The sequence below is a fragment of the Lasiosphaeria miniovina genome (assembly GCF_030549165.1).
Source record: "Lasiosphaeria miniovina strain SMH2392-1A chromosome Unknown B0T26scaffold_2, whole genome shotgun sequence".
In the NCBI taxonomy this organism is placed as follows: Eukaryota; Fungi; Ascomycota; class Sordariomycetes; order Sordariales; family Lasiosphaeriaceae; genus Lasiosphaeria; species Lasiosphaeria miniovina.
Genome location: NW_026848221.1, coordinates 3,182,824 through 3,208,947, shown reverse-complemented (window position 1 = coordinate 3,208,947; position 26,124 = coordinate 3,182,824). Strand labels below are relative to the sequence as shown.

Genomic DNA, 26,124 nt, shown 5'->3' with positions numbered 1-26,124 from the left:
TCGGGCACACGCCATGTGCATGGTAGGGTAGGCCGTAGGGAAACCGGCCTGTATTTGCCATTTAAAACTGACCGTCCCTGCAATCTGCCCCGCATCACGTCCCTTGCTGCGCCGTCTCGCTACGTCAATTCCGACGGGGCCAACACAACCCCGTCCCCGCCCCGTCCCCGTCCCCGTCCCCGTCCCCGTGCACCTGACCACTCCTCCCAAAGGTCACCCGTCCGTGGACAGCCAAAGCGAGCAAGCAGCTTTTCTGGGCCTCATTCACGCTTGGCACCTTGATTTGCCGAAGCAGGCGTGTCGGCGACCATTGGCAACGCCTGATGATTTCCTAGAATTGGAACACGATAACGTCAAATTCACACACCAGTGATCACCAGCCACCAGTGATCACCAGCCCGCAGTCGACATCACATCCATCAGTAATCACCGACATCACATCCATCAGTATTCACCGAAATCACATCCATCAGCAATCACCGACATCACATCCATCAGCAATCACCGCCCATCGACGCCATGCTGCTGCCTCTGCTCGCAGCAGCCGCCGTGCTGCTGCTCTCGCTAGGCTACAGCAAGCTGCGATACATTCGATTCCGCCAGCATGCCAACCTCAAACAACATCCCTCCACGCTGCTCCTCGGCCACGTGAAGCTCTTTGGCGACTACATCAAGCGCAACAAGCCCAGGGCGCACCCCGACATGGCCATCGTGGCCCTGCATCGCGATCTCGGCCGTCCTCCGCTCATGTATCTCGACATGCGCCCCGTCGGCGACGCCATGGTCGTGGTCGGGAACAGCGACATCGCCGACCAGATCACCAGGTCGTCCGACGCCTTCCCGACGAGTCCGCCCAAGTCGTCCCGTTCCCTGACGCGGCTGCTGTACGTGACGGGCCGGACATCGATCCTCGCCCAGCATGTACGTCGGTCCGCGTCCTGCTCATTGTCCAGATTGGCTGACGCTTCCATCCTAGGGCGACGAGTGGAGACAGCTGCGCAAGCGATTCAATCTCGGCTTCGCACCGCAGTACATCTCCACCTTCACGCCCGAGATCCTGGACAAGGGCCTCATATTTCTCGACCGGCTCGACTCCCTCTGCAGCAGCGGCGACGCCTTTTCGCTCCTGGACCTGACGACGCGCCTCACCTTTGACATCATCGGCAAGGTGGTCATGGAGGCCGACCTCGACGCGCAGCCCACCGGCAAGAACAAGAACAGCCAGGGCGAGCTCATCGCGCTGTACGAGTCTCTGCTCAGCGCCTACAACGGCGACACGCTCAACCTGCCCTGGTGGCTCACCCTCGGCCGCGTGCGCAGGCGCGCCGCGCTGGCCGCCAAGATCACCAGCCTGCTCCAGTCCATCGTGCGCCGCAAGCATGCCGAGCTGCATGCCAGCCCCCCCAGCAATGACGAAGAGGAAAAGAAAACGACAGCCGCCGCCCGCAGCGTCTTGTCGCTCAGCCTGCAAGACGTGCCCACGCTCACGCCGCGCATCGTCGACGAGACGTGCGACCAGCTGCGCACGTTCCTGTTCGCCGGCCACGACACGACCAGCATCTTGCTGTCGTGGGCATTCTACGAGCTCTCTCGCACGCCGCGCGCGCTGTCTGCCGTGCGCGCCGAACTTGACGCCGTGTTCGGGCCGCTGGCCCCGTCTTCTCCGTCGTCGTCGTCATCATCGTCATCATCGTCATCTCCTTCCGACGACACTCGAACAATGCGCGCGCGCCTCCTGTCGCCAGAGAAGAAAGACGCGCTCGCCCAGCTGCCCTATCTCGACGCCGTCATCAAGGAGACGCTGCGCGTGCACCCGCCGGGCGGCACGGCGCGCGCCATCCCGCGCGGGTCCAACTTCTCGGTCCGCCTGCCTGACAGCGGGGAGAGCGTGCTGCTAGACGGGCTGCTGGCGTACAACTGCCAGAGCATCATCCACGGCGACACGGCGGCGTTTGGCGCCGACGCCGACGCGTTCGTGCCCGAGCGCTGGCTGCCCGCCGACGACGCCCGGCGGCTATCGGCCACGAAGCTGGACGCGAAACCGCCGCCGCCGTCGTCGCCGGGCGCGTGGCGGCCGTTTGAGCGCGGGCCTCGCAACTGCATCGGCCAGGAGCTGGCCTATATCGAGGCGCGCGTCATCATCGCGCTGGCAGCGAGGCGCTATGACTTTGTCAAGGTCGGCTTGGGTGCTGTGCTGGTTGGGGATGATGTTAACCACGACGGCGAGAAGAAGCCCGTGGTGGATGAGGCGAAGGGGCAGCTTCGGGTTGGTGAGGAGGTGTATCCGGTAAGTTACACTTTTTTTTCTCCCTTTTTCCCCTACCCTCTAAAGAAGCGATTGTGATTTTGACTAACGGATCGGGTGTTGCAGACAAGACAGGTGACGTCGAAGCCGGTCGACGGGATGATGATGAGGATCAAGCGAGCCGTCTCCTGAAACTCGGGCTGGTCGAATAAATAGAGTAATACTGACGTACTTGATAACCCAGCTGCTTTTCTCGGACCACGGCAGGTATCTCTGGGGTAGTCTAAAATGACCACTTCCTAGGAAGCAAGGGCGGGAGGGATGGCTGAGCGTAAAGCCTAAGGTGGGGGGGATTCTCCGGCTTCAGGCACGCAACCTGTCGAGGACGTGGAGGATTGGGATGAGGGTAAGGATGGAGAAATTTGTGGGAGCAGGAGTAATATCTTAGATCAATTGGAATAGGCCCTGACGCCGGGATCCGGAAGCCAGGGGGTAGACAGTCCTTACGGGAGTTCACAGTATCAGCGGGTTGCAATGATCAAGGATTAAAGATTCACAGCTGTTCCTATTTCTTTAATAAAACGCACAGAGCAAGATCAGCTTGACATGTTCAGAGAAGGGATAGTTTAGTCGTATCAGTAAAGCGTTCCATTCCACAGTAATTAGCATGTAACCCTGACCTCAAAGGCTACCTAGTTCAAAACTGGGCCTTCACACTTTAACATGAGCATGTTAGTAAAGAAAGTAGCTTTGCATGACGGAAATTGAAGCAAATGCGTGAGCAACAAACCCATCGCGCGTTCAGCCCTGTCACTTCAGCCCTCACGCCGCCGCATTCCAATCCAGCAAGGCATCCTCGCCGAGCTTGTCCTTGACAAGGCGCTCGCTCAGCTTCCACAGCGCGTCGCCCAGCGCGGGACCCACGCCTTGGCCGTCTCCTTGCCAGGGGTGTCGGGTCGCTGAAGTAGTAGCCGTTCAGGTTCTTGTCCTCGATCCTGGGTGACGTCAGCGCCCACAGCGCGCTGTACGAGCCCCAGGGTTGGCGCCAACTCAATTTTATCCAATTCAATCGGTCTAATATAGCCATTTAGAGCAATCAATTATACGATTTCGAGGTCAAATTCAACCAATTCGTAGGGCCAAAATAATTGGCGGATTGTCAATTACTTCCCATTGGCCAGGCCATTTTTAGGGCGGATTTTTTCGATTTTCCTGGGTCCAGGGCGCTCCCGACCAAGGCCAACATTGTATTTTCCTGGGCCCGGGAAAATCTCTGACTACCGGGCAGGCGCAGGTCGCTGCAATTCACCGTTGAAGCTGCAATGCAACCATCACGACGTAAATAAACAGCCGAATCCTTCCTTTCCACCGAATCCTTCCATTCCTACAACGATTTCCTTGCGCCTGAACTACCGATAATATGCCTGCCTCGACCGTTAATACCGCGACCCTCTCCACAGGCCAAAAGCGATCATTTAAGGCCCTAAGGAAGCCATCGCGAATCTCTATACAATACGAGGAGTTGGTCAAATTTGACATTAAAGAGCTTGGGAATATGGAGGTGAAGGACTGGCTCAAAATAAAAACAACACGAGCGCTATACATAGCGGAATACTGGGCGGGCAAGAAGAATACGAGGTCATCGTGGATTACTTCGTACGGCTGCTGGCTTGCCCAGGTCGTCAATAACGTCATAAAAGAGGGAGCATACTTCTGGGCACGCCACTATTACGAGAAGGTCTTTAAGGCCGTGAGCATAAGCTCGGCGGCAGGCCATTTGCAAAAGGAGTACCATACCTCACTCCCCAACGGATCACCCTTTTACACCAAACACTCCCTTTTTGAACAACAATAACATAGTCAATTGTGAAGCTTTTCGCAAGTAGAAAGTTGAGCTAGTCATGCAATGGAATGTAGTTTAATCTTAGTATGGAAGAATGGATTTGTCAGCCCAATAGCCCTACTTTTCCGCTACATCGACGCAAAGTAACTCCAAATTAACTCCAAATTAGCTTCCTGACATTCTTCTCTCCCTACCTTTGAGTATGAATTACGTCTTGTACTACCACAATATCTAAACAAAGTAACGATAATTGTCACGGCATGGCCTGGACAGGCTCCTGTTTAGAGTGTGGTCTGTGCCTGACGTATCACGTGGCCCACAACTACCCATTTCCCCGCGCCCTGCGCGGTCCCCGTCATAGCTTCCTTCTTCATCTTTAGATTCTACGAATTCAGCGATGATTACTGCAGCCCTGTCTCTTTACGTTGACTGAGCCGTGATAATCTAAAGATCGTTTCTACGGCCTTCCTTACCGAAGCCTGGATCCTATTCTCCTTCTTCTTCAATCGACCGAAAGAACCCGCGTTTTCTTTGTGGCTCGCACGACCACGGTCGCGCGTAGCGGAATCCGCCGCTTTTTTCCACCTCCACCTTCGACCTAACGCCCTGAGTGCCAAGGTTACTGGTAATGACCGAAATCTTCCCTGCTACACCTTTGGGGAGCTTCTAGCTACGTGTGTTCAAGGCAGCGGCAAGAGAGTAGAATCCAAGGCCAGGCAGCGGACCGCCGGACCCTCTATTCGACATCCTTTTCCTTCCTAGCAATCGGACCTTTCTTCAAAGCCAGCCGATTACCCTGATCCTCACGATGGCCGTGACCCCGGCTGATCAGATCGCTCAATTGCAACACATCGTCAACGGTCACAACGCGACCCTCGAGAACCTCACGACCAGACTGACGACTCTGGAGACCAACATCACGATGCTTACAGAGATTCTATCGGGCCGGAACAGTCGCCCGAAGCCTAGCATTCCTGATACCGAAAAGTTCTCTGGCTCCGATACCAACTGGGACACTTGGTTCCCGTCAATCAAAGCAAAGCTTCGTATCGATGGAGCAGCAATTGGCAACAATGAGGCTCAATTCTTTTACGTCTACGGTCGTCTTGACACCAAGGTCCAGGCTCTCGTAATGCCTCAGCTTACCGAAGCTGAAGACAACGATGATTACGATCCCCAGACCTTGATCGATCAGCTCAAGCGACTCCATGACGATCCCAACAAAGTCCAGAACGCAGAGGACAAGTTCCATAGCTGCCGACAGCAAGACAATGAAGGCGTCGCGGCATTCCTTATGCGCTTCGAACGCTTGATGTACAAGGCCAAAGCCAACACGTGGCCTGACAACACAAAGATCTCCCTACTACGCAAGGGACTCAACAAGGTCACACGTACCCGGCTTGATACCCAGGTCATTGTCCCCAAGAACTACGATGACTTCGTCAAGTTACTTCAGAAGCTTGGAAACCCTGGCTCAGGCTCGTACAACAGCCATTCCAACGGTGGTCAATCGAACAACCATGCAACCCCGATGGATATCGGCGAACTTGCTTCTCTCGACCTTGCAGTCAAGCCTATTGACGGCATTGCCAAGCCAGTTCCTGGTCGCGAATACCTTACTTTAGCTGAATTACGCGAGCTGAAGGACCGTATGGATCGCGAATTCATCAACGACCTATCTGAGTAATCAGATATCGGTCCTGTCACAACACCCTGTCAGGCCACTACGCGCTCTGACAGCTCTGTACAATAACAACACATGCAGTCTATGCAGGACTGTCAGCCTCCCTTGACAGCCCTGGCCAACTGACTGTCTTCAACTACGGAATAGATTGATGGATCATGAAAATTACGTAAGCTTCGGGGCGAAGCTTTTCCGCCGGGGGGGTAGTGTCACGGCATGGCCTGGACAGGCTCCTGTTTAGAGTGTGGTCTGTGCCTGACGTATCACGTGGCCCACAACTACCCATTTCCCCGCGCCCTGCGCGGTCCCCGTCATAGCTTCCTTCTTCATCTTTAGATTCTACGAATTCAGCGATGATTACTGCAGCCCTGTCTCTTTACGTTGACTGAGCCGTGATAATAATATAGTCAATGCGTACCTAGACATCATAGACAATAAGCTTTCTATTTTTCAATCGGCTTAAAAGCATGGAGTTCCTTATACAATGTTGAACCGACGACTCAACGTAGTCCCCTAAAAAACAGATCCTCCAAACGCAACGCAGGCTCATAGAGCTTCAAGAAAAGCGGCTCATTGAGTAGATCGTCAAGTAGGAAAGACTCGGCTTTGCTCCGAGTTACTCAACAGTGTCTAGCATTACTATAAGACTCTATAAAGAAGCAGGGCAAAAAGACCCTGTAGGGAAAAACTGGATTTCTAGCTTCAAAGCTAGAAACCCCGATATTCGAGCCAAAGTAAGTAAGAGAATGGAAGCCGCTCGTTTTAACGGGTTTACTCCCAAAGCCGTCAACTGGTGCTTTAATATAAGGGAGAAAGAATACGACTGGACCAGGCCTGAGCTTACCTTCAACGCCGGTAAGGCCGGCATTATGGCGGGCTTTGGTGTGAGGACCCGTCCACCAAACTGGCCCTCAAGCAGCCAGAGCCGCCCAGAACCCCCGGGCCTATCAGAAGCCTCCTCGAGGCCCCACCTACCCCACTGATAGATGAAAACTTATTCGCGAGCACGCGACGCGTTGTTGGACTTTTCCTTCTTTCCCTCCTCAGTTTAGAATCTTCGTCGATAGCACCCAATGGACTGAGTTCACCTCAATGCCTTGCCCTGGTCGTGACATTTGGTAAGTAAATAATACCTAGTTATATTATATATTTCTTATACTATATAAGGCTTGATTCATTGGTCCTAGGGATATCAGAGACGAAGAAAGCCTACCTAAAAAGCGACCAAGGTCAAGCCTGGTCTACTATTATCGAATGCATCAGTGTTATGCTTACATAAACAGATGGCTCCCACTACGTTAACTAAGCGAATTTCAGGCTCATGTAAGCGCACAGACCTGTGCGCCTAATGGGAGCCTAAACAGATATTATGATTACATAAGCACATATGTGGGTCCGCTATTTAGCTTACCTAAGTACGCACCACAACCTTTGCTTAGCAGAATCATCTTTCTTCCACTTCTTCATTCCAGAGGCACCTTCAGTACATCACAATAGTAGCTGCGATCTCTTCGATCGTAGCGGTCTGATACCATACAATCCAGATCATATTGGCGCCGGTATTCAATTCCGTGAGCCAGATTTGAACTCTTTTCCAAGTCTTCCGCACGCGCACGCATTTCTGCACGCATTTCTGTATTACGGCTTTCGTTAGAATACCGTGTCTTCCTTTCTCAAACTTCCATCGTTTTTTCCGTCAATCGGACTACACTTTCATCAATCGGATCGACGTCAATTGTTATTTCAACTACCTATCTGTCTTTTTCGACTACCTACTCGCTTTTACGACCGTTGAATGCATTTTCTTTTCTGCCTTCTACACCATTTGGTCATTTTCGCACCCAACTGCCATTCTAGGACCCCATTCATTTCGGGAAGATTCCTAGGACCCCTCAATTGACCCCGTACCCAACGGAAATACTAGTTCTTCCTAGCGCAGATCACTACAGGTTACCCTGTCCTTGTACCTACATTAGCAAGGTCAATTTTTGGCCTGTTATTCTTGTGCAAATTAAGGTCCTTTTCTTCCACAAGTTACTTGGCCGGCCCGTTCGCCATTTTCGGTTGAGCAGACTGGCCATTTGCCGGTTAAGTTCGATTTCTGTTGCTACTTTCGGCTCTCGTTCTGTCCCATGGATCGTCAGCCCCGCGAGCACCTTCTAGCAGCCCAGATTTTGAACTACGTCGCCGTTCAGCCCAACACCCTCGACAAAAATTCCATCGAAGTCATCGAGGATTACTTGGAGCACATACCCCAGGCAGTCCTTGACAAAATCGCCCAGCAGAACGAACAGCAACTCGGCACCAGACGTCGGAATCAAGGTCGAACCCTCACCTTCAATCCCAATTAGACCCTCCAGCCAGAAGTCGTCAAGAACGAGCTAGTAGCGGTAGTCAAATTCATTAGAACTCAAACGGTCTGCCCCGTAGGATCGTCGATATTAACTCAACCACTCGCTAATAATACCGTTCCCTGAAGCTATCCAGACGCCTCCCCCGGACTATCACAGGCTCTGATTCCAGTACCGCCACCGATTAACCTCAATCGGTTTGCGACTTCTCTCCAACTCTCCCACAACGTACTACCTGCCCCGCGAGGTAATAGGACAAAGGGGCTCAAGAAAGCGGTCGAACCCATTACCCTCGACTATAATCGCCCCCGTACGGCAGTCGAGAACAACCTCGTTGCCATTGAGCTCTACGACTTGGGACTTCGTTAGTACTAGGAGTAATTAGCAGCTCTTAATCTCGGGGACAACCGAGCACAAACCCTCGAACCAGAGTCCCAAGCTCAAACCGTCGAACCAGAGACACCGACATCCCCCCCAGCGAACGAGTCGAGAGCCTCAAGCCCTTTCTTCGAAGACCCTCAAAACATGGCTCCAATAAGCGAGGGAGATCCACCTCCCCTACCCCCACCACCCCAGAACACCAATACCGATATAGCTATATAGGTATTCTTTAATAGGCTGTCTATAAGACTAGAAAGACCTGCCCTAAATAATATTAATATGGGAGTCGGTGTAGGTTGGAAGATCACGGCAGCGGGATTCTTCAACCCCGAGGAGGAAGTCGCTGATAACGAGGGCTCCGCCCTCGTCGGAAATAACATCCACTATAAGGATATCAATATATTTCTCTAACTCCGTCATAGAGTACGCTACCAACCCAGCCCGTCGTGAAGTCTTGAGACGCGATCTGGGTTAACTGCTGAAGGGCTCCGCCTAATAGTAGTATATCGGTATACTATTAGATATTGAGCGAGCTCAAATGAAAGAGAATATCAATTAAGTCAGGTGGTCTGCTTATGGAACACCCCTGGATTTGGAACAAGGTTTGTCATCAAGGACTTGCCGCTCGCCACCCAACTCACCTATTTCAATCGCTTGCAACTCAACCAATTCTGCTTCAATACTTATCTTCTTTTCTCCATTCAATTGAGAAATGAAAGATGAAGCGATATACTTAGTTGGATTTGCAGAATGCGCTGGCAGAGTATGCAGAAACCGGCTTACTCCGTAGCTCTGCTGAAAATCACGGCATCCCCCCTACTACTCTCTTTAATCGGGTTCGTGGTTCCGAGCCAGCCTCCAAGGCCCAAATTATTAATCAAAAGCTTTCTCCGGCTATGGAAGAACGCTTAACCGAATGGATTCTATTCCAAGGGTCGCTCGGTCACCCTCCAACCCACGCCCAAATTCGGAAACTAGCTAGAAGAATGCTCGAAGATAACGAGACCCTCGGAAAACGCTGGACTAGCCGGTTTTTGGCTAGAAATCCATCTATTTCTACAATTAGGCCTCGGAGAATCCATGCAAACCGTGCTGATCGAGCCTGTGAGGCCGTTATCCGGCCTTGGTTTGACGATTTGAAGCCTCCAGGCGTGGAGGCTATTCCAGCCAAGCATAGGTATAATATGGATGAAACTGGCATTGCTTCTGGCATTGGAGATAACGGCCTGGTTGTTGGATCTAAGGAAAGAAAGAAATTCCAGAAAAAGAAGAAAGGAGACCGAATTTGGACCTCGATTATCGAATGTATTTCCGCTGACGGCCGGTATTTGAACCCAGTCGTCATTTTCAAAGGTGGAAGCCTTCAACAACAATGGTATCCACGCGATTTACAGCCATTTAAGGGCTGGAAGTGGAAACCCACTGAAAACGGCTGGTCTGACGATGATACTACCGTCGCATGGCTCCGCAATATCTTTCTTCCAGAGACTCGGCCAGCTACCCAGGGTGGGCGACGATATATTCGTACAGGGGTGACGAATATTCGCGAATATGATGCGCTGAAATCGACAGAAGATTCTAGTGGGGCAAACGTTAAAATCTAGCGAGATGAGCACTATAAATTAGCGAGCTGTCGCTAAGCTACAGCAGGTATTTTATTTTGCTTTTTACTGTCAGTTTCGCCCCCCTATGGCGCGCCGCAACGGCAGTCCTCACCTCGCTAAATTTTAGCGCACGATCTTTAACGATATTCGTACAGGGGTGCCGAATATATTTCCGCCCACCCTGCAGCTACCCCCTCGGAGAAGCGCCTCCTTATTTTAGATGGCCACGGTAGTCATACCACCGAAGAATTCATGTGGCTAGCCTTTTCTAATAACGTACAATTGTTATTTCTACCAGCCCACACCTCCCACGTTCTCCAGCCCCTGGATTTATCGGTTTTCGGCCCTCTAAAAGCCCGGTACAGAGCCAAGCATAACGAGGTTGTTTCCGGCTTCGACGAAGGCACTGTTGCTGAAAAGAGGGCCTTCCTAGAATGCTACCGGCAAGCCAGGGTCTATGGAATGACTGAATCTAATATCAAAGCCGGCTGGAAAGCTACAGGCCTCTGGCCGGTCAGCCTCAGGAAGCCCCTAAGCAACGGCCTTGTTATTAAGAATTCTAACGGCGACGTTGGTCAACTGACCTCTACGGTTTCTATAGACCTTCAAGAGGTCCATAACCCCATTCTAAATAAGAATTCGGAGGGCCGGCCTATATGGTTTACCCCTAAAAAGCCGAAGGATTTCCGTATTCAGGGGCAGGTTTTTCTAGCCGGCCAGAAACGGACTGCCAACGACCGACTTTTCATACGCAAGGCCGCAAAAGCCTTCGATTACGTGGTTTTCCAACTAGCCAATACGGCGCATCAATTGGAGGCTGCAGAAAAAAGCCTAGAACGCACAAGAGGCCGAAAGAGAAGGAAGGTCCAAGTCGACCCTAATACGCAGTTCCCTGGAATTGAGGAGGTTCGTGCCTCACAGAGAGAGGCTGGCAGAGATGACCTTAGTTATTCTGAAAGAGAAGAATCAGGAGAATCCGATACTAAAGACTTCATCATTGTAGCTAATTAATTGACAAAGTTGTTGGCAATTGAAGTTTGTGGTGTTGTGCGGGGTCCGATTCAGGGGCTGTTCCATAGGCAGGGGTGTTCCAAAAGTCCCCCACCTGACTTACTGGAAGACGGCGTTAATCAAAAAATACGGTTTGACCAAGACGGAGGCAGGAGACCAACTGATCAAGTACGTATATACAAAAGAGGACTATAGGACGGGAGTCAAATTCAGATCATACGCCGCAAATAAGATTCACCTCTATAGAGTAATAGGCCTTAACGACACGCATAGCATCATGTCCTTCATTTATACCGGAATCGATCCCACTATTTAGGAGCTCATTTACGAGCCTGGTTCTTCCACGATACTGGATACGTACCTCACCGCCGTTGAAGAGAAAACCAATGCTCGATATCGGGTCCTTAATAGCCTGTTGATCAACCCACCGGCTATCAATCGAGATCCACAGATGGTTAAGGATCGATATATCCCAGTGACCCCAGCCTATTACGGCCAAGACTCGGACTCGGCATACTACTACAATGATGTAAGAGAAGGTAGGTACGCCTGATCAATGTGGTCACAATGCAGGCAAGAAGGTAGGGGAGCAATGACTTGTATTAGTGTAAGACTTCAACCTGGCCCTCGCAAAGGAAGATGGGCGAGGGCCATTGTTTATATACCTGCTCAGGGGTTCGGCCCGGGCATCAGTCTGCGGTCGTGGCGCCACGGCGTAGCGTATGCCAGCTGGCAGTGTTCTAGCCAGTTGGTGACAAGTGGTGGGCGCGCACCCTGTGCGCGCAGTTGGTGTTTGGGGTGTCCTTTTCCTTACAACTTGACGGACCACCCCGCCGGTACGGTAATCGAGGATACGACCGAGGACGCGAGAACTAGAGCCCAAAACGCGACTGAGATCAATCACGCCCTAGCAGACCATATTCCCCATACCCCAGGGGCGGGCGTGATAGTAATCGGGACCGCGGAGACCGTCAAGATCAAGGTCGTGATCGTGAGCGAGACCGCGGCCGCGACCGCTACCCTAATGACTACAGACCGGGTCAGGATCGTCGAGACGGAGGTTGGTCATATCGAGGTCATTAGGAGAAGAATGGAATGGGTTTTCGTCGCTATACTCATCCCTACCAGCGACGTTACCGTCGATGGGTACGTCCCAATCGCAAGGGACCAGCTTTTTGGCAGATGAAGTCAAAGTCGAGCAGAAGGACGGATACGAGAACGAGGAGGAGCTGATGGAGTACGGATATCATTTGATGGAAGAGCTAGAGGTGTCGGACTTGGAGTTATGCTATGACCCTACCGGCGACGAGGAGAATATAACTGAGTCTATCTACTTTTCGTCCCGCCCTACCCCAAGTAAACGCGGACCTCGATCCCCACCTCGTTAGAGAGCAAAAACTCCAGCTCCACGTCCAATCCCACGCCACTCAGATAATGACCGTCAGTGCCGGGGGCCTCGCACTCGACCCGGGCATTATTTTTGAAGGAAAAGACCTTCAAACATGGTGGTTTGAAGAGGAAATGCAGAAAATCTACAACTGGCGCTTCGTTACTATAGAAAAGGGCTGGACTAAAAATCAAATAGCGATCAGCTGGCTTAAGGATATTTTCATTCCACAAGCCGATAGGCTCCTGGACTACGAAAATGAGGCTCGGCTGCTTATTCTTGATGGCCACGTGCTACATAACTGTAAGAGATAAGTCGCGTACGCTTTTTCATCCAGTAATCTCACTATATATATATATATATATATATATATAGGACGACTTCTTAACGATATACGGCCTGAATAATATAGAGAGAGTTTCTTTCCACGTTAAATCGTCGCCATGCACTGTAGTCCTCCATACATAACCCTAACCCTGGCCATCAACCCCGCCCTCCAGTACATCCAAGATTCTGCCGCGTAGTAATTTACTACTTTTTACCACAACGTAACCGAACTTTACACCTTCCACTGCAACCCACCTTCAACAGTCACCAAAACATCGTCGTCGCCGCGTTCAATCGATGCATCGGTATGGCTTCATTCTGTCGTTGTTTACACAGAGCTTCAACCTGGTGCAGGGCATGAGAGAAGCCTATAATGAGGAGACTCATGCGCAAAAGAACCGCATTCACTTTGACTACATAGGAAAAGAGTGGCTTGGTGAGGCTCCCTACAACATCTGTTATAACGCGCAGCTTGCCCGCCGCCGCACCGTCAACAACCTCGATTCGGCACGCCGTGGTAACCGGGGCACAGGCACCCGGGGAGGTAGGGCAAGCACCTGGGGTTCAGGGAGCAGGGGAGGCCGGGGCGGTACAACAACATCGCGAGCTTCAACACGCCCTGCAGCCTCTGCAGCGTCTGCAGGGCGTGTTGAAAAGCCTACACGCAGTGAAAGGGTTCCTCACCCGACTGCCCGAGCCTTAGAAGGCATGGATCAGTAAGGCTATCAGTTGCATGCAGGCAGTTGTGAGTAGTGTAAGCAGGCCTGCAGTTTTTTATTGCATTTTTGGCCCTGTTACGTAAGCGAATTTAACGAAGCCAGCTTCGCTTTTTACTACAGATTTGAACGATTTGAGCGAATCTACGGTCCTGAGGTAAAATTACCGCATTTGGAAGTATATTGACGTCGGCGACGGCGGCGAGGTGCAATTGCGGTGCAACTTCGTTGCCAGCGCTTGGAGTGGAGCAGCCAGCGAATGTGGTAATTTTGGCTGTAAAACGTGGTATTTTCATAGGCGGTGAGCTGTAACGCTTGGGCGCCTAAGTACCTACAGTGCACGGCGACGATTGAACAGTGGATAGAAAATCTCTCATAATATATACCTTTGCTTTCTGCCAGCCCACACCTCTCACGGCTTACAGCCACTTGATAACGGGCCTTTCAATCCTATCAAAGCTCTCTATAGACGTGAGCTAGCCAAGTTGGCTAGTCTAACCGACGCAGCACCTATTAACAAGATCAACTTCATTCGCTGCTACAAGGTAGCCAGGGAGGAAGCATTGATAGGAAGAACCATCAAATAATCATTCCGGACGACCGGAAATTGGCCTGTTCACAGGCAAAAAGCCCTAAGCCAACCCCAGATCCAGCAAGACAGGGCGAAGACCCCTGAACCCCCTGTCCTCTCTAGAGTCCCTAGTACACCGACTACAGGGCGTCAGATTAGGGAAAGGAAGCAGTCCCCAGACTGGATGGAAGTTCCAGAAAGCCGCGGCAGCCGTTGAGAAGCTTCAGACCGAATTGGTACTCAAGCAACACCGCATTGAAGCCCTGGAGGCTCAACTGGAGCGTATTAGGCCCTGTCAGAAGTACTGCACTGCATGTGATATGGGGAGAAAACGATGTAGATTGATTGATGTTCTATCTTTTGTGGCATGCCAGACACCTTATTCTTATACTTGTTGTTTAGTGTCACCGAGGTGGCCGTAATGGTCGCCGAGGCGGCCGTCGATGGTCACCGAGACGGCCGTCGATGGTGACCGAAATGGCCTTCTTTCTAACAGGCCCCAAAAACGAAGGAAAAACCTCAATTCTAACAAGCGGTTCATGGACCTAGGGACTATACTACTGGGCGGCGAGGTTCTCTCAGAGCCTCAAGCAGAGCCTCAAATTGAAAAGGTGGGTGATGAAGATGAGGCTGAAGAAGAGGCTGAAGAAGAAGGGTTGCTTGCAAGACTGAAAAGATCCGGACTTGCACTTCGTCTTCCAGCACAATATATGAGTCAAGCAGTCAATTAGCTACATTTTGCTATATTTAGCTTGCAAATAGCTTCACAATTGAGGGCGCTGTTGTTGTTCAAAGATGTAGTGTTTGGTGTAAAAGGGTGATCCACTGCTAGGGTGATCCGTTGGGGGGTGGGGCATGGTGTGCCGAAAAGCTTCACGGCGAGGAAGACGGCGTTGAGGCGCCAAGAAAGAAGCAAGAGACCTTAGAAGTAACTTTGAATATCAAGGAAAGGTCTTTTTTTTTGCCTTAGAAGCTTATATCGAAGGAAAGGCTTATTAATATAATCATTCGCTTGAATCTTCTATATAATATCGTCGAATATGAGGCTTTCGTGATTTCTATATAACCCAAATACCGATAAGACAGCTGCCCTGATTCCGTCCTCGTACAATACGGTTCGAGAGTATAGTAAGGATAGCTTCAATTCGTACCAGCAGGGCCTGCGCGCGCGCTTAAGGGCATCGCCATTTATGAAGCATCTTTCCTTCGATATATGGACTTCCGTATCGACCGTTTCTTTCCTCGCAATCTTCGTACATTACGCCGGTACTGACGGCGACGTATATCGCGAGTTATTAGCTATACTATATATCGAAGGCTCTCACAACGGCGAGAACCGGGCCACATACATCGTGAAGGAAGTCAAAGAATACGGCTTTGAGGACCAAATCGGGTATTTCCAGTATAAGAACGTTGATTCAAATACCTAGGTCGTAAAGCATTCGTCATAGTCCTTGGTGCCTGATATATACGATTTTGACCGCGATACATTAGCTGGAAACCGTCGAATTCATTGCTTTGGCCACATCCTCAACTTGGCGGCGCGCGCCTTCATTCTAGGTAACTCAACAGAGCTAGAAAGAACCTTTGACGATAACTTCATCGGCCAGTTACCTAACGCACAAGAAGAAGCCTTATTAAAGGAGTGGCGAAAGCGAGGCCCGGTCAGGAAGCTGCAAAACATCATACACTTCATTTGGAGGTCGCCACAACGCCGGGATTCCTTCCTTCAAATCACGCGCAACCAACATAACGAAGACGGCGCCGCAGTCCTTGACAGGACCCTCGAGGATCTACACCTATGTAGCGATAATTCAACGAGGTGGAATTCTATTTACTTCATGATCCAACGCGCAGTACGTTTACGGACCCAGGTGGATTTTTGGTGCCACCAAAATCAGGCTAAGGAACCTGATAGGCGTATGCCCGCCGCCGACTTGTTACAACCAAGCGACTGACACGTGCTTTCCGTTGTTTTATCTATTCTTAAACCTTTCAAGAAGATTACTAGATTGTTCGAGGGCAAGACAGTTACCTTCCCTGAGGTCATCGGAACGCAGGAATGGCTCATAGACTTACTTGAAGACACCCTACGCACCTTACATCCTAACCTTGAACCGTCACGGAATTTACCGGTGGCCCGGTACATACCCATCCAGAGATCTCGGTCGCTAAACAAATTGAAGATGACGACGACGACGACGACGACGACGACGACGATGACGATATCAATAACGTTGAGTCTTCCTTACCGAGTCAAGTCACTTCGCAACGGCCGCGGCGTAATATACGTTTACCTATCTACCTGGCCGACTCGGTAAATCGACCTACCACAGCGCCTCCCGACCAGGCAGATTAGACCCCGTTCTCTAGACGTCGCCGCCGACTTACCCGACAACTCCCTACCCTCGAATACTAAGCCACAGCAAGATCATGTATTCTTCCTTCGAACAAGCATGGGCCTAGCCATTCAGAAGCTAAGAAAATACGCTACATTGATAGAGGAGAGCCCAGCTTACTGGGCAGCGATGATACTTCACCCTAGGCACAAGAGGAAGTGGGTTGACAAGTTCCTGGGAGAGGAGCGGGCCAGGAAGGCATACAGGGCATGCCGCGATCTTTACCAAGCTGAGTATTCCGGCCTCGCTATCCCGGCGCCGGCACAACCGGCTCAGGCGCCGCCTATAGGTCTAGGGACTGTTCTTAGTGGTCATGACTACTATGATCCGCCTGAAGACCCTAGCCAGAAGTATGAACTCGCTGAATACCTTGCAGAGGGAGTCAGGCCACTAGATGACATAAAATCTTGGTGGTTTAGTCGTCAGGAACGTTGGCCCCGGCTGTCAAAAATAGCCCTAGATTTAATGTCTATTCCGTCCATGTCAGCGGACCCGGAGAGGGCATTCAGTAACGGTAAGCTGGTCTTCGGCACACAGAGACATGGAATGGGCGACGATAGCTTCAACAAAATCATGTGTTTAAAGGATTGGGTACGTTGAAGAGCTTTTCCGGGCTTCGCAGCATTTTTTTTTTTACTATTTTGGACCTCTTTGACGGCTTTTTACATCTTTTTTGGTGGAGCGGAAGATGCCGTCAAATATCATCAATTATTGCCATATCAATCAATTCTAGCCTCGACCCTATCAAATATCCGTGTTAGCGGCTCAATTCAACTAAATATAGCCTTAAGATTGAGTTGTTTGAGCTATTGTCAACGCTGACGAGCCCTGCTCAGGATCGCGGCCAAACGCCAGCATTGCCCCCGTCAGCAGCTTGCCTGTGATGCCAGGGTACGCGTCCTTCCACTGCTGCTGTATGGCTGCGTTGACCTGTCTGTCTGTAGTGGTGATCGAAGACGATTGTGGTGCACATCATAACAACATGCGCGAGGCAGTTTAAGCTTACCCGGATGAACCGACACGGCATAGACACGGTCGCTGTTGGTCTTATGACCTTGTCGGTGAGGCCATACTTGGCGAGCAATATTGTAGCTCACTTGGTGCGGCCGTAGAGCTCGGTGGGCCCCAGGTTCGGGTTGTTGATCTCGTCGAGGTTCTGGAAGCGGACGTTGCTGGGGGCGGCGCGGTGCATCTCGGACGCGAGAAAAACAAGGCGGGGCGCGGTCGTCGACGCCGTACTGGTTGTGTTGATGCCGGCTGATAGGGGTCACTAAAGGCCCCTAATTCCTAGCGTCCTTTCTAGGCACGCTCCATGGAGAACTGCCACTGCCAGCACGAGTTTCGGTACTACACCGCAGATTAAAAGCCAAAGTAAGTCAAGTCCATTCAGCTTTGGTTACACATTTCGAAGTTGTAGTGCACTGGCGGAAATATGTCGAACCGCGCCAATGTCGACGGTTCAAGGGAGATCTGCATTGGCGCAGGGTCGGAGTGTCGGGGTAGTGCCATGACATCATAGACGATAGGCGCGGGGCTTCTCTTTGACAGCAGCACCCACGCCCCAATCTCCATTCTCCATGCGTACAGTTCACACCAAAGACCATTGTAGAGGGCCAAATTGCGGAAAATCCAGCAAGACGAAGTACAACAAATAGCAATGCCGTCAGTAGCAAGCCTAGCGCTGCGGGTGCTCCTCGCTTTCGGGTGCCTCGGAGCAGCCTTGCCGGGCCAGAATGTCCTGGGCCCGAGCCAAGGGGTCTCTGTTGACGTCTCAAAAACCGCGGATCAGATCAAAGACGAGTAGGTCGTCCGGCAATGGCGATGCCATCTCTTTTCTGACCATCGCAGGCTGAAGAAGGCAGAGATCATCCCCACTGGTAATTGGGCCCATGCCATTTGTGCATCAAGACAAAGCTGACAACACCCCAGTCGTCGACGACTTTGAGCCGTCGCTGCTCCTTTTCGCAAACTGGTCGACAACGCAACACGCAGCACTAGGCAACACGATCAAGCCCAAGGAGCTGCAGGACGCGCCGACCATCGCCCTGCACGACCCCTCTGCGCCGTCGTCCAGCTTACTGTGCCACTCCGGCATGACATACACCATCACCCTGACCGACCCAGACGCCCCGTCGCGCGACGACCCCAAGTGGTCCGAGATGTGCCACTGGATCGCGGCCGGCGTCTCGGCCTCGCCAGCCGGGCAAGGCGCGGCCTGCTCGACGGCGACGCTGGCCCTTGTCGAACTGGACGAGATCATGCCATACAAGGCGCCCGGGCCGCCCGAGAAGACGGGCAAGCACCGCTATGTTCTTCTCGCGTTTGCGCCGCAGAGCGGCACGACGGAGCAGTTGCACCTCTCGAAGCCCAGCGACAGGCAGCACTGGGGCTACGAACCAGACGACGGCGAGACGAGGGGCGTGCGTGACTGGGCGAAGGAGAATGGGCTTGTTCCCGTCGGTAAGTGCCTGCTTGCTGCTGATTCTGTGTGGGGGTAGGTGGGCCTGATATGCTGATGCGTGTATCGTTCCTGCAGCGGCAAATTTTATTTATTCCAAGCACAAGAATCAGTGACGGCGGTGCGTTGTGTTGCTGGTCGGATTGACGTGGCCGCCACGTTTGGTGGTTACGGTAATACGACCATGTATTTATTGAAACGAGAATTCCCCGCATAACGCAGTTTTATCTTGTAGCTGCCGAGTGTTCAGGTTGTCGTTGTGTTAGCACCTTCCCCGTCAAAGTTTGGTACCCAGCTTAACTATTCGAAGTCGTTCTTTCCGCACAATCATGTTGCGTTGTTGACCAGTTTGCGAAAGACGCTCCTTCCTCTAACTAGCTCTCGCCCAGATCTGTCTCCCTTGCAAAACGGCTGCCAGTTCTCTGCATCGGTTGTCAGTCAGTCTAGTCAACATGCAGAACTACAGTGCTTCTTCAGCATCCAATATTCAGCACATTAGCACAACCCCGCCCGTTTTGTCGTCCTACGAAGAACAAGCCCACCGCATTGCATCACGATGGCCGAATCTCTCGACAAGAGCGCCGGTCTCGAGAACGGCACTGTTGTCGACTCGTGCAAATCTAGCGAATCCGCCGCAGATACGAAGCTTCCCCTTACTTATGGTGCCTTATTCCAGATTTTGGTGGCATTTCTCGCCGTCATCGTCCCGGTTTTCGATTACCGACATACTATACGCGGAATTCTGTGTGCCTGGTGTGCATTTGTCTTTAGATGGCCTACACTGCAACTGCCGTTGTCGCTTTGGGGATGTTTGACATAAATGGCTCCGTGTGGGCTGAGATAAATGCGGCAATGAACGGCCTGCTCGCTAGGCAAATAATCGCGGGCTTCCTGATGGTTTTTGCTTTACTCGCCGACATTTAAGTCGACGCCCTATCAATGGTCAGTCGGGTGGTCCGTGCGGTACCTTCAACTTTCTAGCCAGCTCCCCCGCTAAAGTAAGCCACTTTCCTCTTCAACCTGTAATACAACCAACTTCAGTCAATCGCCGTACGATTTGTCGCTTTCTAGCTATAAACAGACACGCCGAATACTTTACGGTTATTACCCTATTAATCTCTGCTAATATATTACCAGGAACGCGTGTTTTTCGAGCCGCCGCGATGGCTACGGTGGGGTTCCTTAACCGCAGCCCCCACGGCCCGATGCGCCAAATCAAGGCGCCAAATCCAGGCGCGGTGGCCAGCCTCCCGACGGCCCGATCCTACCTAAAGAGACCCCGAACGACCGGATTCCTCCTGATAACCAGCACTTTATGAGGGCTCCTAAAATGCCTCGGCCACCCATTCCTTCGAGCGAAGCGAGGGCAGCCCGGCGCAGGCGCCGCCGGAGGCAAAAACAAGAAAAAAGGAGGCTCATTCAGCTGACCCCTTCCTGATTAGTCAGGTAACCTATTTTACATTTTACATTTGACTCTGGGCCTTCTTTTTCCGCGCATTGGTATTTTTTGCTCTTACTTCTCGGGGCAGACTGGCTGTTGGCTAAGGGGATATTGTTGGGGGCGTACATGTGTTTAAATTGCGTGTACGCTCGGTCTAGCACTGTTAGACGTTGATCGTTCATATCCAACTTCAGTAGGCTTTGCTCGACTTGATAATAATACCTTCCCTGGCCTCCCGCTTGAAACCGTTGCTAGACTCAATGATCAAGGCGTCCTTGACGAGGTTGCCAAGCTTTGTTTTGCTATCACACCTGTCAGCACTGGGGCGGGCTCACAATTAGGTTCAGAAGACCAATTTACCGCCTCACGCTTCACCTTAGCGTCATCTCGTAGCCGTTGCCCGACTTGACGCCGTGCCGGAGTAGAACATCTACGGGCCGTGCGGTAGCGCGATGCGCGGTTGAATGCCCTAGCGAGATCCCACTGCTGTTGGGTTGATCCGCCGTTGTCTTATCCTGGGTCTGGATCTGGACCTGGATCTGAACCTAGGTAGATGAGGGTATGGGAAAGGAGATTTGGATCTGGTTGGCGGTGGTTAGGATCACGTCGAGGTGGGTCACTCAGGCCTTTCCGCGGCTGAGATTTAAGCTGAGGCCGTGAGTAGGAAAGTATTGCATTATTTTACCTATTAGACCTATATTTAAACAACATCCTCCTGCCCCTGATCCCAATGCATGTATGTCACCTCTCACCTGGAAACACGCCTTGAAAACACCCGACAAAAAGGAAATAGACGGGAGGTAAAGGAATAAACGCCCCCTCCTCCTTCATGTTCACACCGTAAATATTTCGCATCACACACCACCCTTTACACCCGAACTCCAGATGCCGAACCGCACATTATTGTCCCCATCAGCCCACCAGCCCATGTTATATCGTTTCTCACCGACACCCTCCCCTGGACCCCCCTGATCCTCCCACAGCGGCGAGCCTCCAAGCCGGCCACCTCCGCTAGCACCAGAACCAGCACCAGCACCAGCACCAACACCAGCACCATCCCCTCCCTTGCCCCGTCCATCAGCACCAACAGCGCCCCCATCGGCAACCAGCGCCGCCACACCCGCAATCGACACAGGTTCGTGCGGGAGCACGTCGCGCACGCACAGCAGGACACGCATAGCGACGGCGCCGACGACCATGGCGGCGAGGAGAACCTGCAGCCCGATCTTGGGGCCGGCGTTCTGCTGCAGGCGGCTGGCGACGCGCGCGCTGCCGCCTGTCAACGTCGTTGTTGGGGTGGCGGTGTCGGAGGGAGAAGAATCGGCGCGCCGCCCGATGCGGCCGGCTGTGGGAAATATGCCGCCTAGGCCTACCAAGAAGTCGAAGGGGTTGTTGTTGTTGCTTGGCGTGGGCGCTGCGCCGCCGCCGCCGCCGCCGAAGTTGCCGCCGAAGTTAGGGCTGGGATCTGGGTCTGTGCCTGTGTCTAGTGGCGGGGTGGAGGCCCTGGGGAGGGAGTTGGAGGTTGGGTTGGGCGCGTTTGGGAAGGTGTTGCTCGGGACCGGGTTGGGTGGGAACGATTGTGATGCGTCGGGCGTCGTGGTGTCTGAGGAGAAGGGCGGGGTGGAAGAGGTGGAGTGTGAAGTTGGCGGGGCGGTTGTCAACGACGACGACGACGACGACGACGACGAAGAGGTCGTGGCGGGCTTGGTGGTGTTCGTGCTGCCCCCTCCCGCAGTGCTCACGCGCATGGCCTGCGAGATGGCCTGCGCCATGTACCGACCGTAGACGCGCTGCGCGGCCGCGTGCAGCCTGTCGAAGTTGGCCTTGCCCGTGATCTCGTCGAGCGGCACGCCGCCCTTGCCCCACACCATGGCTTTGATGAACTCGTTTGTCGGGTTCATGTCGTAGTAGCTGCTGGCGGTGGCGTCGTTGGTGCTGTCGTCGGTGCTGTTATTGCTGGCACTGAGATACTTTATCATGTTGTTCACGGGATACTCGAAGATGTTCCCCGGGCCCTTCTCCGCAGCGTTGGGAAGCAGTCGTGCGCTTGCCTCATCCACTACTGGCGCCGCGCCTGGCGAATCTGAAATGCGGAGTCCAGGGTACGTGATGGTCAGGTTCGTCGTCACCTCCTGGACCTGCTGCCAGCATATCATGGTGTCCACGTCGGCCGTCGCTTCCCAGACGGCACTATTCTTCTGCTTGGCCGTGTAAACTGACGCCGTCCCGAGGGTTACTGCAAATGTAGGACAGCCCCAGTTGTTGATCTCGAAATCGGGATATGCGGTCGACGATGTGTAGTCGTCGGTAACGCCGTCGCCTTGGACTTGCCCATAGACGGGGCTGCCTGAGTCTTCGTAGCCGTTGATCCAGAGAAGATACGTCCCTTTGCCAATCGTGATGGATGCGTTTCTGCCGGCAGGCATATAGTACTGCTGCGTCCACAGAGCCTCGGCACTGCTGTTGGGGAGTTTGGGCGGGTGCTCGCACAGCGACCAGGGCAGGGACGTGCTCAGCGTCGCGACGCCCCTGTCGGGGAAGCCGAACACCTGGGAGCCGGCAGCGGTGTATTTGAGAGGTATCGACGTGCAATTGAGAACGGCACGGGTGGCGTTTGCGCGCAGCGACAGCAGCCCCTGCTCGCCGTCGACAAATAATGCGGCGTCGGCGTCCGAAATGTTGAGCTGCGGGAACGCGAGCTCCCCGTACGTCCAGTCCGGGTACGACAGGTTCTTGTACGTGATGAGATTGTTGATGTTACCGGCCGAGCAGTCGTTGTTGAGGATGTCCGACTTGGTCAGGTCGAAGCTGTCGAGCTGCCTCAGGGAAATAGGGGCCACATACGGCACCTCGACGACGTGATAGAGGCCGGAAATGACAACGGTGAGGAACGAGGATATGAAATTGGCGGCAATGATTGCCGAGAGCGCGAAATGCTTGTTCGTGAGCGACGCCATCCACACCTGCGGCCCCGACCTCGTGAGGTAATTCGCCGAGACCGACGCGGACGCCTTGGCGTTGCCTTGCCGCAGCGAAGCAAAGGGCGAAAGTACTGCCGTCTTTGACTCCATGGCGCCGTAAATTGCCGAAGAAAAAACTGCAATGCCAGCGGGAATATAGTTGGCGAGCACCAGGGCCGGGCTGCTCGGATCAACGTCAAACAGTCCGTTTCTCTGGTTTGACAGTTGCTGGAGACCCTCGAGGATGCCGATGTATATAAGCGGCAGCGCGATGGCTACCCCAAACAGCCAGTCGCTGCTGGCCAGCGGCCTCCACCACTGGATGGGACGACTGCCTCCGCCCTCCGGGGTTTTGGTGGACATCTCGTACCCAACTATGGGCTCGATGATGAGGCAGTCGGGGTTTTTGTTGAAGCGGCTGACAAAAGACACATGCTCGAGAGCTCCATTGATCTGACTGTTCGAGCTGGCGCCGAATCCGGCCAGAACGTTTCGGAGCTCGGGATTTGTGGACAACAACTCGGCCATGGCGAGAACAGAGCCGGGCTCGTGGAGGACAACGTCGTACGGCCGAACTAGCAGCACGAGGATGCTAGCTAGGGCGAGTAGGGAAAACCCGACGCAAAGGACGATGGTCGAAAGTATCTTCACGTGCAGGCGATTCTCGGTGTAGGTGACCGAACCCGTGACCTGGGCGTCGTCGCTGAGTGGCGCCATGGCCCGTTCTTGAATCAGCTGGGCTCCTATCCCGTTGAATATCTTGGCGCTGCTAGAACTCAGCATTCCGGGGTCCATGAAGGTGTCAAGCGCGGCGTTGCCGTGCAGCTTCGAGATCATCTGGAAGAAGGTCGGGACTTGTCTGTCGAGGAGATACTCCGACCCGCCGGTTCCGAGATACAGCTGGCCGGCCGAGAGAACGACAGACCGCGCCAGGTCACCCTGAGAGAAACCCGGAATCGCATCCGTCGTGTTCTCCACGGCACTGAGCCGCATTGGCCGCCCGGCGGCATATCCCCCGGGATAGACGACGTTGTACCTCTGGACCAGGTACGTCGGCTTGCAGAGGATGGCGGTGATATTCTGGGCCCAGACATCCCACTTCCCCCCCTGCGACGTCTGGCTCGTCGACGTGTCCCGCAGGTCGGTGAGCGTGATCAGGACCCGGTGCTCGGCGGTTCTGTTCTCCACGGCGGCCTGGGGCGGGCCGGCAGAGGCATTCTTGACGCCGCTGTAGTCGTATCCGCTGTTGCAGACGTAGTCTTGGATGAATCCCTGGAAGTTCTGGGTCGTGTCCAGATCCGTCGCGTAGTCGCCCTGCGACTGCGCCTGGCCGACGAGCGCGTTGATGATTTTGCATTCGGGGTGCGTAACGTTGACGATAAAGTGTTTGGCATTCAGGCTGACCCCTGTCCCTGGGACGGTAATCGACTTGGGCGTGTCGAGGGCGAGGCTGTCACACTCAAAGTCCGTCCGCACTCCAGACACCATAGCGGAGGCTGTCGAGGCCTGGAGCAGCTTATTGCGCTGAATTACGTCGTCTGTGGGCGAGAACACCGGAACAACCGATTCCGAGTTGGTACCCGGCGGGTAGGGCAGGTTCTCGAAACTAACCGCATAGAAGACGCTGGCCGGGGTCAGACCCACGCTTCCGGCGCCCGAGAAATTCCTTCCGTCCAGAACCGATGCCCTGAGGGAAACGCCGTCCATCGTGATCTCAGTAGGCTCCACAACCAAGAGACCACTGGAGAAGACGATAATGAGCGTCATCAGAATGCATCCGCCCGTGGTGACCAGGACGGGCCAGTGTCTGTTTCTGAAGGCCACCCAGAGGCTCCCTGGCATGATCGGAGATAGGTAGTCGAGAAGGACGGTGCGGCGGGCGTCTGCGGGACCCTGGCGCAGCTCATGCCACGGCATCAAGGACTTGACCGCCAAGTCCACCAGCCTCCAGAGACTGCATAGCAGCACCAGCACTGCGAATCAGTGTTAGAAGGGCCATGCAGATGGAAAATCGTTGATTTTTTATGTGAGACTCTCAACTCACCGGCGGTTGGCCCATACTTCCACGAGTAGTTGTATGCGGCGTTTTGCTGGCTCAGGCCGTGATTCGCCAGCGAGAAATGGTACAGCAGCCCCGTGGCCAGGGCCAGACCAGAGAAGACGGCGGCAAACGCGAGCAGGGTCGCCGTGTGCAACCACACCGGGTTCCACATTGGGCGCCTTGTCCCACGGCGGTGCGACCTCGCGCCCTTCTCGGACATGGGAGGAGACGGGGGGCTTTGGCTGCCCTCTCCCCAGACCGGCACTGCTGCGACGTGCACCAGTTCTCTCTTGTTCGGATCATCCTGTTGATCGGGATGCTGCCATCGCTGCCGCCATGTGGCCAGCGGTGGTGAATTTTGATGGTCTTCTTCGAGCTGTGGCTCGTCGCCGCCAGGCGCAACAACAGGAACGCTAACATATTGCGGTTCCTGTGGCTCGTCGCCGCCGGGCGCAACAACAGGAACGCTAACATATTGCGGTTCCTGTGGCGCTTGGCTCCTCGACCGTGTTATTGGACTATGCATGGTCGACACGGTGAATCGTGCTGGATTGGTGGGGAACTCGGACACGGCGCTGACATCGCCATTGTTGCTCGCCGTGGGACCGGCCGCCGCCGCTAAGATAAGGGGGGCCGGGGCGAGGGCCGAAGCCGAGGCCGAGGCAGGGGCCTCAAGATGTTGTATTCTCGCTGCCTCTTCGAGTT

The 26,124-nt window shown here is 53.5% G+C and overlaps 6 protein-coding genes across 6 annotated transcripts; 4 read left to right on the top strand and 2 right to left on the bottom strand.

Moving 5' to 3' along the window:
- Positions 1–143: 143 nt before the first annotated feature.
- On the top strand, positions 144–2,919 carry B0T26DRAFT_847423 (cytochrome P450). The gene is made up of 3 exons (XM_060447605.1): positions 144–921; positions 977–2,287; positions 2,372–2,919. Exons 1-3 carry the CDS (start codon positions 520–522, stop codon positions 2,435–2,437), a joined length of 1,779 nt encoding a protein of 592 aa, XP_060300528.1. The 5' UTR covers positions 144–519; the 3' UTR covers positions 2,438–2,919.
- Positions 2,920–7,904: 4,985 nt separating this feature from the next.
- B0T26DRAFT_799622 (uncharacterized protein) lies at positions 7,905–8,995 on the top strand (the record flags this gene model as incomplete). The annotated part of the gene is made up of 3 exons (XM_060446978.1): positions 7,905–8,094; positions 8,371–8,487; positions 8,800–8,995. The coding sequence occupies 3 exons, from the start codon at positions 7,905–7,907 to the stop codon at positions 8,913–8,915; spliced, it is 423 nt and encodes a 140-aa protein (XP_060300527.1). The 3' UTR covers positions 8,916–8,995.
- Positions 8,996–11,711: 2,716 nt separating this feature from the next.
- Positions 11,712–11,934, top strand: B0T26DRAFT_695332 (uncharacterized protein; the record flags this gene model as incomplete). The annotated part of the gene is made up of 1 exon (XM_060441292.1): positions 11,712–11,934. A coding segment is annotated over one exon (223 nt), but the record flags the coding sequence as incomplete, so codon positions are not given.
- Positions 11,935–17,305: 5,371 nt separating this feature from the next.
- On the bottom strand, positions 17,306–17,921 carry B0T26DRAFT_868908 (uncharacterized protein; the record flags this gene model as incomplete). The annotated part of the gene is made up of 3 exons (XM_060447879.1): positions 17,617–17,921; positions 17,526–17,557; positions 17,306–17,457 (listed from the first exon to the last, which is right to left on the bottom strand). Exons 1-3 carry the CDS (start codon positions 17,709–17,711, stop codon positions 17,306–17,308), a joined length of 279 nt encoding a protein of 92 aa, XP_060300525.1. The 5' UTR covers positions 17,712–17,921.
- Positions 17,905–19,484, top strand: B0T26DRAFT_695327 (phosphatidylethanolamine-binding protein). The gene is made up of 4 exons (XM_060441291.1): positions 17,905–18,319; positions 18,368–18,396; positions 18,449–18,979; positions 19,056–19,484. The coding sequence occupies exons 1-4, from the start codon at positions 18,177–18,179 to the stop codon at positions 19,091–19,093; spliced, it is 741 nt and encodes a 246-aa protein (XP_060300524.1). The 5' UTR covers positions 17,905–18,176; the 3' UTR covers positions 19,094–19,484.
- Positions 19,485–22,160: 2,676 nt separating this feature from the next.
- On the bottom strand, positions 22,161–25,591 carry B0T26DRAFT_847416 (uncharacterized protein; the record flags this gene model as incomplete). Its single annotated transcript, XM_060447604.1, has 5 exons — positions 22,161–23,589; positions 23,698–24,828; positions 24,931–25,185; positions 25,291–25,351; positions 25,423–25,591. Coding segments are annotated over 5 exons (3,045 nt in total), but the record flags the coding sequence as incomplete, so codon positions are not given.
- Between the last annotated feature and the right edge of the window lie 533 nt (positions 25,592–26,124).